General features: G+C 32.7%; 1 protein-coding gene, 1 long non-coding RNA gene and 1 pseudogene across 3 annotated transcripts; 2 read left to right on the plus strand and 1 right to left on the minus strand.

Moving 5' to 3' along the window:
- Positions 1-3,012: 3,012 nt before the first annotated feature.
- LOC104699363 (uncharacterized) lies at positions 3,013-3,756 on the plus strand. The gene has a single exon (XM_010414679.2). The coding sequence runs from the start codon at positions 3,022-3,024 to the stop codon at positions 3,754-3,756; it is 735 nt and encodes a 244-aa protein (XP_010412981.2). The 5' UTR covers positions 3,013-3,021.
- Positions 3,757-3,916: 160 nt separating this feature from the next.
- On the plus strand, positions 3,917-7,052 carry LOC104699364 (nicotinamide/nicotinic acid mononucleotide adenylyltransferase-like; annotated as a pseudogene). The gene is made up of 10 exons (XR_015573674.1): positions 3,917-3,925; positions 4,437-4,501; positions 4,611-4,687; positions 4,937-5,022; positions 5,184-5,267; positions 5,345-5,452; positions 5,550-5,630; positions 5,745-5,836; positions 5,914-5,973; positions 6,063-7,052. The product of XR_015573674.1 is annotated as a nicotinamide/nicotinic acid mononucleotide adenylyltransferase-like (transcript).
- Positions 7,053-9,685: 2,633 nt separating this feature from the next.
- On the minus strand, positions 9,686-11,199 carry LOC147930512 (uncharacterized). The gene is made up of 4 exons (XR_015575597.1): positions 10,887-11,199; positions 10,636-10,790; positions 10,463-10,535; positions 9,686-9,971 (listed from the first exon to the last, which is right to left on the minus strand). It is a non-coding gene; the product is annotated as an uncharacterized LOC147930512 (long non-coding RNA).
- Positions 11,200-13,696: the final 2,497 nt, after the last annotated feature.

Genomic DNA, 13,696 nt, shown 5'->3' on the forward strand with positions numbered 1-13,696 from the left:
ATGTCGTCAAGGTCATCGAGAAGGTCGGATATTCGTCTAAGAAGCCATCGAAGTAGGAGTTGTCGCCTATTGTGGTCAGCTCTCTTTAGGATCCATCATCTTAGATCTCTCCCCCCCATATCATATGTCTTGGTGTCTTTGCGTTTGGCGTTTGTCTTATTGCTCTGTAGTAGTCATAAGTTTGGTGTCATTCTCTTCTTCGTGGGAACGGAGAGATCTTCATCTTTTCCTCTACACTTTGTTTGCTTGGTCACCTAACCATAATCCATAAACAATGAATGACCAACTACTACTCGTTTATCATATTCTCTCTAATGAGTAATGACTGCCTGCTTTTAATTTGCGTTATCTTGGCTTAACTGCTTATCCGTGGCCATTTTTTTACTTATGCTCGTTTACTTTTTATTTTCTGCATTGTGTTTTTGTGTAGGATAAAATAAAGCATGAATCGAATACTTAAATTAGAAGTACCAAGTGAATTTTCATCTTGATCAATGCTTCTAATATTTTTATTTTATTTTATTTACTACATAGATTTCTGAAATTCTAGATTTTTGATTAAATAATTATTCTTGTGAAATGTTACTGTATTTTTGTTTGGCAGCTTAATTATAAAAGATCATTCATGCTAATTACTTATACCAAGTGAGTTTGTACATTTTTTTAAAATACAAATTAAACATTAGTTATATATACAGTTAATCTATAAAATAAATTACATTTTTTTATATCAAAAATAGCCCCGCGGTATACTGCGGGTTAATATCTAATATAAATATATATTGTATTACATAACTTTTAAAAAATGGAAAATAAGAAAAAAGGAAAACACATTCGGTAATTAATGAACTAGGATATCGAAATATCCTATAAATATGAGTTATTATACTCTTCTTTTCTTCACACTCTGTCTCTCTCTTAATATTTATCTCTTATTTTCTTTCTAAGAAACAACAAACAAACCCTAATAATACCGGAGTATACAATGACGATGAAAAAAGGAAGTACAAAGAAAAAGCTTGAAATCAGTCTCTACCCCCTAAAATTTTAGTGAAATATTGGGATTGTACCGAAAAGTAAGATTTAAGATTAAGCCTGCATTTTTGGTACTGAAGTCAATATCGAATTATCTGTTTTGTTATGAAATAGAAAATTTGATATCTATCATTTCAGATTATTTGTTTTCTGATTTGATTTTGTACCCATATTTCTCCATCATATTATTATGGATATTTCATTTCAGTTTTTAAGATTCAAAAGATATACAAATATGAGGCTGACCTTTATATTGGTTAACTAAACTGCATATCCCAAATACACTTCTCAGCATAAATCTAACATTGAAAGAGAAATTTATATTGTATTTTTTTAATAGTATATGAGATTTGCATATTTTAACTGATTTGAAGACTTACACGTTTCATGTTTGTATCACATAATTTTACACCTATTAGAAAGTCAAGAAAATGAGAAAACCAATTAAAAAATATAAACTTTAAATGTTACATAATTATTTACAAAAATATCATTGAATCATGGACAATTCTCATAAATACCATCAAAATGAGTTTTTTTATTCCAAAAATACCATTTTAGATTTTTTTTTTCAAAACTACCACTGACATGTATTTTTCCAAAAATACCACAAAATTGAACTAAAATTTTATATTAAAAAACTAATCCCTAAACCTTATACACTCTTAAAAACTATACCCCAAAACTAAATCTATCAACCCGAACTTAAAAAACAAATTCTACCCAATAAAAATAATCAATTTTTTGTGTTTGTGATATTTTTGGAAATAAAACTTGTGGTATTTTTGGAAGAAAAAAAAAAATAAGAGTGGTAAATTTGGAAAAAAAAAAACTGAAATTGTGGTATTTTGAGAAATTTCTCTTGTATTATTTTCAGCAAATATGGTCTATAATTATGTCACTTTAGCAAATAACCCTTTACCTATTTTCTTTTTTTTGGTGTGAGCCCTTTACCTATTTTCTTATATATTATTACTAATATTAAGAACTTTGTTTTAGTTTTATCAAAAACAAAAGTTAAAAAAAAATAACTTTGTTCTAGTTTTATCTAAGTAATTATTAAATATACATCCTAATTGGTTATTAAAGCAACTCAATTGTTAATAGTTAAGTTTTGGGGTTTGTTATAAATTTATCAAATTTTGTGAATAATCAAGTGTTTTACAGGTAATGAAGAATTACGTAATCTTATGATCGGACTATAAGATTCAAAAGATATAAAAATATGAGACTGACCTTTATATTATTGGTTATTAAAGCAACTCAATTGCATATCCCAAATATTGAAAATAAACATTGTCAGCATAAAACAAACATTGAAAATTTGTAAAAGTATATGAGATTTGTATATTTTAACTGATCTGAAGACTTACTGGTTTCATGTTTGTATCGCAGAATTTTACACCAATTAGAAAGTCAAGAAAAGGAAAAACCAATAAAAAAAAATACAAACATTGAAAATATTACATAACTATTTACAATATACTATTGTATTATTTTCAGCAAATATGGTCTATAGTTATGCCATTTTAGCAAATAACCCTTCACCTATTTTCTTAGATATTATTACTAATATTGAGAACTTTGTTTTTGTTTTATCAATTTTTTTTTAATAAGTTTGTTTTAGTTTTATTAAAATATTATTTTCAAAAGAACTAAGTTTTTAAAAAGAACGAATTTTAGTAAGTAGTTGTTTAAGAAAAAAACAAAAGATTTTAGTAAAAATAAATAATTTCTTTTAAGTGCATATAAGTTGAATTTATATGAGGAGGAGAAAAAAAAAAGGAAAACATTTTTGCTGTAAAAAGAAAAAGAAAAAAAAAAAAGGATTCGTGGAAAAAAAACACACATTAGTATGAGTGAGTACTAATTAGGATATATCGAATCTATAAATATGAGAGTTTCTTCTATTCTTTTCTTCACTTACTCTCTCTCTCTCTCTCTCTAAATCTCTCTCTTTTAATCTCGAAACAAAAAACCCTAATCATGCCGTCTAACGAGTGCACCATGACGATGAAAAGAGGAGGAACAAAGAGAAAGATCGAGATTAAGAAACGCGACACTAAACAACAACGCTCGGTGGCTTGCAGCAAACGCCGTCAAACTCTCTTCTCCAAAGCCGCTGATCTCTGCTTTCTCTCCGGGGCCAACATCGCCGTCTTCGTAACCTCTCCGGCAGAGAACAACGACGTTGTCTACTCCTTCTCCGGCTACTCTCCTGCCTCTGAAATTGCTGACTGTTACCTCAACGGCAAGCCTCCGACGACTTCTATTAACCCCCAAACCAAGCTAGGGTTTTGGTGGGAAGACCCTGATCTCTACCGTAATTGCGACGATATCTCTGAGTTAAACGTGATCGAGGATCGTATGATGAGAACGACGAAGCATCTGATGGATTGCCTTGAGAAGAAAGAAAAAACACAATTTGTTTCCAATTCTGATCATCAAAACCCTAGCTCCTCTTCTCTCGACGAAAACCCAAAGTCCTCGACTCCATCTTCTTGTGATGAAATTGCTTCTTTTGAACAGAACTCTACTTTATCCTCCTTCGAGAAGATCTGTGGCGAGCCTTCATCACAAGCTACTTGTTACTATGACCAAAACCATACCTTCGCTTTTGAAGATCTCTACCGCGACGATGATGGATTTGTTGAATCTTTATGGGAAACAGAGAAACAGAGGAGTGACATAATGAGTATATTCCAAGAACCAGTCCTTTAAGCACCGTCCTTTAGTTAGGGTTTTAATCTTTCTTTTAAACTCTAACTTGATCTGTTCATTACGTAATTACCTTGTTATTATTCTGTGTTTAACGATCTTGTAGATTCATGTTGTTTGTTTGTTTTCAATTCAGTATTGCAATATTATAAAAATATAAAAAATGTCTATTGTTTGTATAGTCCAATTTGAGAATAGTAGAGGTTTTTGATGAAAGCATTTACAGGTCCATTAAAAGCCCAACAGCATCACCACTATTTTTTTTTGTTTTTTTTTTTTTTGGAAAGTTGTGTTCTGTTCTGTGTCAGTAAATTTGGTTTCTGTGAAGGATTTACACAGTGTGATTCTCAAAATCAACCAGTTTTCACTTTTTAGAATTTCAATCTCGAACCTTTGAGAAACTAGTACAGTATGGTAGTGCTATCTTCTCTTGCCAATCTTGTTTAAAAAAATGTTTGCTTTTTTTACGGTTGGATGCAATCTTGAGTTGAGTAGAAGAAAACAACAATGTTAACAGTAGATAGGGAAGAATCTTAAAGCTGTCTTTTTTTGATTCTCCAAATCCAATTGAGGGTTTAGAGTTATAAAATATCGCAACAATACAGTTTCATAACTTCTTTGTATGTTGTGTAGTAGATTCATGTATGAAAGGAGGTTGGAACATTCGCCGGAGTGATCGTTAGAGACTCAGATTCGATCATCAGAGCTCACCAATTGATAAATTATCATCCATTGATTCAAACCCTGAGTAAATTTCTTAGCTTCTACGAATTTATTTTTGTTTCTTCCCTTCGATTTTTTTGTGATTTGATCTGCTTGGATGTTTGGATTTTATTCGATTGTTTTGTCTGAATCAGGGACAAAACTTGTCTAGTGCTTGTGGCAACTCGGAGTTTCAATCCTCCTCCTACTTTTATGCATTTACGCATCTTTGGTGAGTTTTACCATTTCATCATCATTGCTTTGATTTTATGCCTTGTTGATTCTGTGATTGTGTTAGCTTTTTGTATTTTTGGTAAGGATATGAAAAGAAAGAAGATCACAACTTTAAAGGTTTTTGGATGTTCATCATGTTAAAGTACCAAATCGTTGATGCTGCCACTGTTTGTTCTTCTCATGTATATTGTATGTTATTTTTTAATCCCATCAAACTGATAAGTTCTCTCTCTTTTTTCGTCTTTAGAGCTTGCGAGAGATGCATTACACTCAGACGGATTTCATGTTCTTGGAGACTATATGTCTCCTGTTAATGATGCATACAAGAAGAAGGTATAAATATCTTTTGCATCTCGAGAATCAATCTTTAGTTTCTTTCAGTAAAATGACCAATGCTAATGGACATGTTACTTGATGATGATGATGAAACTAGGAGCACTTCTTTTTCTTTTTTTAGCTCTTAAAGTTTTTCTTCATTTAATGTCATTCTGTAGGGCCTTTTATCTGCAAAACATCGTTTAGAGATGTGTAATCTAGCCTGTCAAAGCTCTGACTTTGTAATGGTTGATCCATGGGAGGTACTTTCTCATCCCTCGAAAAAGTTTTTCATTAACTTCTCTTTTGTTCACAAAACTTTTGTAAGCTGTTTCTACAGGGATCTCAAAGCAGCTACCAACGAACTTCGGCGGTTTTATCAAGGGTCAAGACTTTCTTAACAACAAATCGACATGTACAACCCGAGGGTAATTGCTCGATCATCTCAGTGGGGTTGCTTGCTATGTGTTGTCACGTGTCCGTGCTAGCAAGCTACTACGCAAATTACAAACTCAAATTTTATAGTATGTGCTTTCTAATGCTAGAATCTGTTAAAAGTCATGCTACTATGTGGCTCGGATCTACTGCAATCTTTCTGCACTCCTGGTGTTTGGATCCCTCAACAGGTAAACCAATGATTTTATAACCAAGGCAGCATTGTTATATAAACAGAGAGTTGTTATCTTGTTTTATCAGTTCTACTCACAATTTATGCTTTTCTCAATTCTGGGTATTTGAAGGTAAGAACTATTTGTCAAGACTTTGGCATCGTGTGCATCCGTAGAGACAAGATAATATGTTCTCTGGTGACAAAATCTTAAACGAAAGCGGTGTAAGTGTTACCGAGTTTTTATTTGTTTTTGGTTGTATTCCCCTGTATCAATCAGTCTACTACTGTTTATTCTGTAGGATAACATCAGAATCGTCGACAATGTTGTTTCCTAATCAGATTAGTTCGAGTAGATTAAGGTAGCTTGACTTGAGGTTTAATATTTCTCAATAACATATCATTTACGCTAAAATATGGTTTCTCTTGCTTACTCCTCTGCTACTTTCAGGCAATGCATTTCGCGAGTGTTATCGGTTAAATACTTGACTGAAGATGGAGTAATAGCTTATATCAGACAACATCAACTTTACACTGAGCTCACATGACAATAACTGAGAGAATATTACTCCATCAGATCATTACTACTCTACACAGAGGTAATCAGGTCAGATATATTTGTTGAATCATTGTATTTAAGAATCTGATTTATCAGCTTATTTTCATCTTAAGTCTGTGTCAGTTTTTCGCTTCTAGTTCGTCAACATCTTTAGATGAAGTCTCATCTTTAGTTCGTCATTCTCGAGGGGTCGCTTTTCTTTCTTTGGTTTTGTAAGTGTGTCAGTGAAATGGATTTTTGTGATTTTCAGAATCAAGAGTTTTTGGAGTTCAGTTTCGAAGCGACAAGCGTTTCTTTGTTTCTCGTTTCTTCTGATTTTCGTGTGTTTTAATTATTTGTTACAATGTCTGTTTTATCTTCAACTCTTTTGATGGTTATGGCTATGGTTAGTGAGATTAATTGTGTATTAGTGAGACTGATTGATTAATCTCTTGGCACATGTTTGGAAAAAGTAGTCACTGTGGTGTTTTATGGCAAACAGTAGTGACTGTGGTTTTTTTAATACTTGTGATTTTGCTATTCTAGTATGTTTAATGCAGTTGAAGGTAGAAGAAACAAAGAATCATTCCTCCTCTTTTCGTGCTGTCGTTTAACTGCCTGAGCACATGAATCTTGTGATATTGGAACGTTCCGTGGCATTTCACCGTGGGAATGAATATTCATTATCTCCTCCTCAATGCTTTTAGTTCTAAAAGGTCCTGCATTAGTACTAGTATAGGTTGTGAACTTTCTCTAGTAGTTTGATAGTTTACTGTTTTCAGTTATCCTGCTAGGGTAGCTGTTTGTGTTGAGAATCTTTAGTTTGGCTCTTTGCATGCATTTGACGTGTTGCCAATTGTTATTCTAACATATTCATTTTTAAAGTTAACGTATAGTTTAACACTCCCTGACCAACGGAATAACATCCTTGATAACCGGTCCAAAAGGTATCTTCTATTCCTTTTCATCGATTGCTTTGACTCTATATGTGGATTGGTCTTGTTGATAATGTTTGTTTTTTAGCGGTTTGATGCAATCTTGAGACACTGTAAAAAAGAACAAATGTTCCAGTGGCTAGGAATGATGATATGATATTTTGACCGAAAGAGAAGTATCTGAATGCTGTCTTATGTAGTTGAGGGTTTTGACTTATAAAATTAGCAAAAAAATTTACAATTGCACAACTTCTTGTATGGTCCGATGACTTGTTTGGTGGAAAAAGACCATTCATTGAGGATGAGACTAGAGAATGAAATTTGTGGTTCCAAGTAGTGTAAAAGCGTCCATATACACACACCTTGTTGATATGATGTTTCAACGTGGTACAATCAAATGGATGCGAAATAGATCTTGTAGAGTTGATGATCTCTCTTTTGTCTGAGTTAGTCTTTGTGAGTGATAACTCTACAACATCCTCTGCCAAAGTAACTACTGCATAGTCATATTGCTTTTTTTTTTGTTCTAGCGATGAAAGGAAGCACAACCGTGCTCTGTAACTACATAACATTTTTAGTTGTCGTGTTGGTCAATGCTGCTAACTGACTAGCCATAGTGGCTTATTTTCCCTACAAACCTCCAAAGCATCATCAAATGTCTGATTTTCCGGCTAGCAACTAACAAGTTCCACATCTCTCCCTTAGCATCTCATAAAGCACGTACAATTCTTTTTGTATGATATAGCCTTATTCTTATTGTACCTCTCCTTGGGAATGTTTGATTAAGGAAGCCACTACGTGATTTCATGGGTTCTTCAGAGGAAGTGACCTGCTTACATACTTGTTATATTCCCAACTACAGGTCAGGCTACGCAGTGCCGGCTTAAACATATTACATGCCCCTGGTCAAACTAAAAAAAAATGTCTCTTAACCTATAGAAAAATTTACTGATTTTTTTTAGGTTTTGGTTCATATAATTTTTTTTTGTGCCTCTTTCTAGCTTATAAATTTTTTTTTTGTGCCTTTTTCTAGCTTACAAAGTTTTTTTTTTGCCTATTTAACTTACAAATTTTTTTTTTGTGCCCCTTTTTAGCTTACAAATTTTTTTTTTTGTATGCCCATCTTTTAGCTTACAATTTTTTTTTGTGCCCCTTTCTAGCTTACAAAATTTTTTTTTATACATTTTTAACTTACAAATTTTTTTTTGTGCCCCTTTTCTTATACGTATAAACCTCTTTAATTTATGTACCCGGGGCGGTCGCACTGCCCGCCCTCCCTGTTAAGCCGGCACTGAGGCTACGTTATGTTCCTCATTTTTTCTCTCATGACGCACATAGTAATCGGTCAATGTAGCCTAGAGGCACCTTCCGTTTCAGTTGTTTCCAGTTCATGTTTGAGTGATGGTATATACTATATACATGTGGTAATTGATTAATTAAGCACCGTCCTTTAATTACGGTTTTAATCTTTCTTTTAAACTCATCATGTTCATTAGGTAAATTACCTTTTTATTATTCTGTGTTTAACGATCTAATTCATTTGTGTTTATTGTTTTTTAATCTTGAAATATAAAAATGATTCTTTGATTCTTTCTATCAGACTTTTTGTTTTATCTAGTCTAGAAGGTTCTTGATGAAAAGCAAATAGGCCCATTAGAAGCCAAACAACTTAATTTAATTTGGTGAAGGGTAAATTTCATAGAATAGCCACTACCGGCGTAACAACTAACAAGTCAGTTAATTTATATGGTAGATTCGGTAAGGCCGTAAGGGTAAGTAGTATATTCAGACACCGACACAAGACTCTAGTTATGTTCGTCGATTAGTAACATTCAAACGCGTCACTGGTCATATTCTAGTCAATTTGACAATGACACATCTTGTTATCGTATTTTTTGTAGTCGTTAATGACTAAAGTCACTAAACTTTGCATTGTCTCATTGATATTTCAGCTAATATTTTTAACCACTAACGATTAAACTTTTAAGCCATTATAAGATAATGACGGCCCAAAATGATGGAAATACATTGGGCCTTAGCTCAAATACATTCTTGTCTAATTTATTTTTTTGGAAGAAAAAAAAATTATTCATAAAACAATTAAAACTAGATTCAGACCCGCACATACGTGCGGAGTTGATTTCAAAACTAATTTTTCTTTGATCTTTGTATATATTATGTATGTGCAATGTTATATTTATTGATATAATTATTGGTAATAGTATTTATAGTTTAAATTTATATTGATTTAGTTTCATCCAATATATCAATGTTTGAAATAATAAAAGTTTCACGTAAAATTAGATTTCACAAGACGATAGATCCGAATAGAATGTGATATGGATTGGTAACTGGTTAAATTTGTATTAAACTCGTGAGCTATGAACTGGATAAAAAACTGTCAAAAAGGTTAAAGCTTCCAAAACCGAATGATTAAATTTTCAAGCGGGTCAAACCCCTCCCGATAGGCATGAATTTGAACCGGATTAGTGATGGGTTAAACATGTATTAATATTACATAATATATATCTAAAAATTATATAATTATATATTTTGTTTATTTCCACAAATTTGCAAATGAAACAACCCGACCCCCTTTTTTTTTAACAATTAAATACAATGTATAATTAAGCATCCCATACTACTTAATTAACCAACCCAAACCACAACTCAACATTAAACCAGCAATAACATTAAGCACAGCGGAAACATACCAATAATACAAAACCAACAACATCATCAATACAATAACATTCCTAACCATTCTATCCGGCAACCTAACATAACACTAACCAAGGTTCCAACAACATAACCAACAAATCCAATAACACCCAAACGAGACCCTAGATCATCCTCCTCCTCATTGCCATGATTCCACGTCACAAACCTGCACACCACAAACAACAATTGAGATGCGTAAGTATTATCACAAATACTTAGTGAGGCAATCCTCCCATCTACTGGGCTATACACACAAGCAACTGAGATTCCAATGCTTAACAAATGACAACCAAACACAACAAACCAGGAAAAATCACGAAACAAGCAACTTGGTGTCGACCGACACCAGAGAGGTGTCGATCGACACTGACCAAACATGGTGTCGACTGACACCTAACTGGTGTCGATCGACACTCCCTTCGCAGACGCGAACTGCACGAATCCAAACGACGAACCTCCGTTTCCAATCATCTCCAATCCGTTCCAACCTCACCCAAAACTTCCAGGAACCTATAAGAACCATAACACAACCACCACAAGCAAGAACAACACCACTAACACAACCAATCAAGCAAGAACAACACCACAAAGCACCACCAATCAAGCAAGAACAACAAAGGATTCTCAGGCTTAGATAAGCCATGGTCATGCACTCACCTTATCAACTGATTATAACAACCAATACAACCAGTTGATACTCTCCTAACGTCTGAAACAGCCCAGAAACGCCCTACAACAAGCCACACAACCAAAAACGACTTATAACAAAACTGGACAGAAACATCAGAAAAGAACAGTCTCAAAGACGAAACCCTAAAATAAAAACCAACCGTTAACTATCAAATCGCTCCGGTGAAACGCTACCCCTAGACGTCACGAAGCTTCCCACAAAATTTCAGCACGATCAGGCACCACACGAGACCACGATCTCAGTTACAATCTCCGATGGTCCCAACTCGCGTCTGAGAAAACGTGTCTCACGAAACTGCCAATAACTCATCGAGTTTAAATCCAAATCTACTTCTGTAAAAAGGCGAATGACGATGAAAGACTTGGGAATAAACCTACCAAATTTCATTACCTTTGAGAACGATTTGATATGCCGAAACTGTCTCCTCCCAAACCATAACGATTCTGATCTTTCTTCTTTAATCTCCTTCAACCACAATAGGCTCTCTCCTCTCTCTCTAACTCTGAAAACGGCGACCACACACCCTAAAACCCTTCATTTGTCGCTTCTCCACTTATATACTCGGTTTAGATAACTAAACCAAACCAACCAAACCAAAATTGCGAATTAAAACAAACCCGACGAACCCAGACAAAGGGGTGTCGATCGATGCCACAAGGGTGTCGATCGACACTCCTTCCAAAAATCACAGAATCTGGTTCGCGGATGTTACAGCAAATAACCTAAAAATATGTGACTGTTGAAACTTTAAAAATTCAAAAAACTCAAAAAAGCTTGATTGGCAAATAAAATATTTTTAAGACTTTTAAATACTTTTAAAACCTTAAAAGCCACCAATCGAGGGTTATATGTGTTTTCGAATAGATTTCAAGCTATTTTAAAATGGTTTCAAACTTGCTTCTTTTGTGATCCTTGTCTTATGTTGAGTTGGATTTCTACATAATTTTTAGGTTTAGTAGCCACTTAATCTCCGTTTATACCATAAAATAACATTACTTACAAAAAAATGTAAATGACTAAATGGCTAATATATTAGAAATAAATAACCAATTGTCATAATAGGAAGCAAAGAAACAGAAGCATATGCACGCTCATGCCATTTTATACAAATAAACGTGAGTAATATTAATCCTCTTAACTTCTCATTTGCTTTATAACTTAAACAGAAACTATTTAATCAAAACACAAAAACAGAATAATATAGAAAATGATAACTCATACAGGTTCTGGAATACTTTCAGAAATCATTGTCTTATTTAAAAATAATTCATCCCTTCATGCTCTTAAAATTATACTAAGAAAATTGAGACCACCCTGAAAATTAGCATATGTTATAATCTCTGTATAAAAAAGTTTAAACTTATGATCTTAAATTAGGAGATGACTCCTTAGGCTTCTCCAGCTATGTTTACTGTAAAACCTACATAAACACATTGTAGTTGTTAGTTTATTTAAATAAAATCTAACAAAGAACAAATAATTATAAATAAAAAGAGAGACATAGATTAAACAGAACATGTTAACATGCATATAACAATCTGGAAAAAAGGATTTAACAAAGAACACAAGAAGCTAATAGGTTTGGGTTGTTTGAAAAAAAAAAAAAAGGTTTTAGTTTTAGCGTAATATAGATTTGAAAGTTTTTGTTGAATTGAAAATTATTTAGATTACTGCAATATTTATACAATAAAAGAAGTCGTTTAAAATATAAGTCGCTAAGATTTGGTAAGTTGCTAAGATTTTGTAAATTAGAATATTCCAAAATCGTGTAGATTATGTTGACTTTCCAAAATTTTGGTATAAATTATCAAATACGTTTTTCTTATTAACCGCATATATATTTTTTGTAGTAGAGATTGAATTTTTCTAATATTAGCAAAATAATTGTAATGTTATAAGGAAAGAAATAAAGTATGATGTGCTAATTACGTGGGTTGATTTTCTTTTCTTTAAGTGTAGTACTTAATTTAGGTGGATAGATTTGTTTAGATTTAATGGCATATACAAACGAATATTGTGTTACCATATTTGTTATTTCCGATTTTTATGTGTTTCACTTAATTGCATCATTGTTTATAGTAGGTATTAATATTAGTAGTGAACTGTTCGATATTGTGTCATGAATTTTCGAGATTCATTTAGATTTAGTTGCCGAAGATATTGCATTTGGGTTATCTCACTTAATTGCATCCGATTTGGTTCGGCTATCAATATGTTTGGTCATAGAGATTATCAATCTGTTTGGATACAGGATTTATATATTTTTATTCTGTTTTCAATAGCATTTCATGTAATAATATCTTAATATATGTCTACTTATTAAAAATGCTTCCCTTTTAATAGTATAGATTCCACAATTTCTTTTTTTTCATCTGCTTTAATCATAGTTTTGAACCTCGATGGAAACATGACTTTGAAATCACTTAAACTATGATATAACATGTATTATATTAGATAAATTGATGCAAACAAAATGTATGGGTGTATGTTGTGGTCCTTCCATGATTGTCTGAAAGATGAATAACTAATAAAAATCAAGTTTAGTTCATAGACTAGTATGAATCGATTTACATGTAATAGGGTAACAATAAATTAATTAGAGTTAGTCTAATAATGGAAAGGTATATACCTCTGTGTGGACCTATCTTTCAAATCACAGTTAGGGTTTATTCCATATAGAGCATATAGAGACGCTTAATGGACAAAATTAATCATGAGTCATGACCCACTAGATTCATTAATGGTCCATTAAAAAAGGACATCAACTTCACTTATATTTTAATGTGCTCTCTTAAGTCTTAATCAACACACTTGACCCAATAGTTTAAGGAAATCCCTTATAATAATTACTTCCTTCTCTGATTTTTTCTCTTCTTATGTTTGCACAGTAATCAAATCTTTTAACTAAAATCAGTTGAACTATCAACTATGGTACGGTTATGTCTTTTTAATCCGTTCGAATTAATTTCGTTTTAAAGCTTTTTTTGGTTTTTTGATTATTCAGTATTTTCTTCTTTGCGGGTTATATAAGTTTCATACTGATGACCATGAAAAATATATAGCGTGGAAACTTAGTTAACTACGTTTTGTGGAATCCTTATTGTAATTATTATAATATGTTATGTTATTCCAATGGCTGAAAGGTTGACCACTTGACCCACAAATTATAATAGGTCGTTCCCGAAACCTAAAAAGCTTAA

The sequence above is a fragment of the Camelina sativa genome, chromosome 12, assembly GCF_030686135.1.
Source record: "Camelina sativa cultivar CO46 ecotype springtype chromosome 12, ASM3068613v1".
Lineage (NCBI taxonomy): Eukaryota > Viridiplantae > Streptophyta > Magnoliopsida > Brassicales > Brassicaceae > Camelina > Camelina sativa.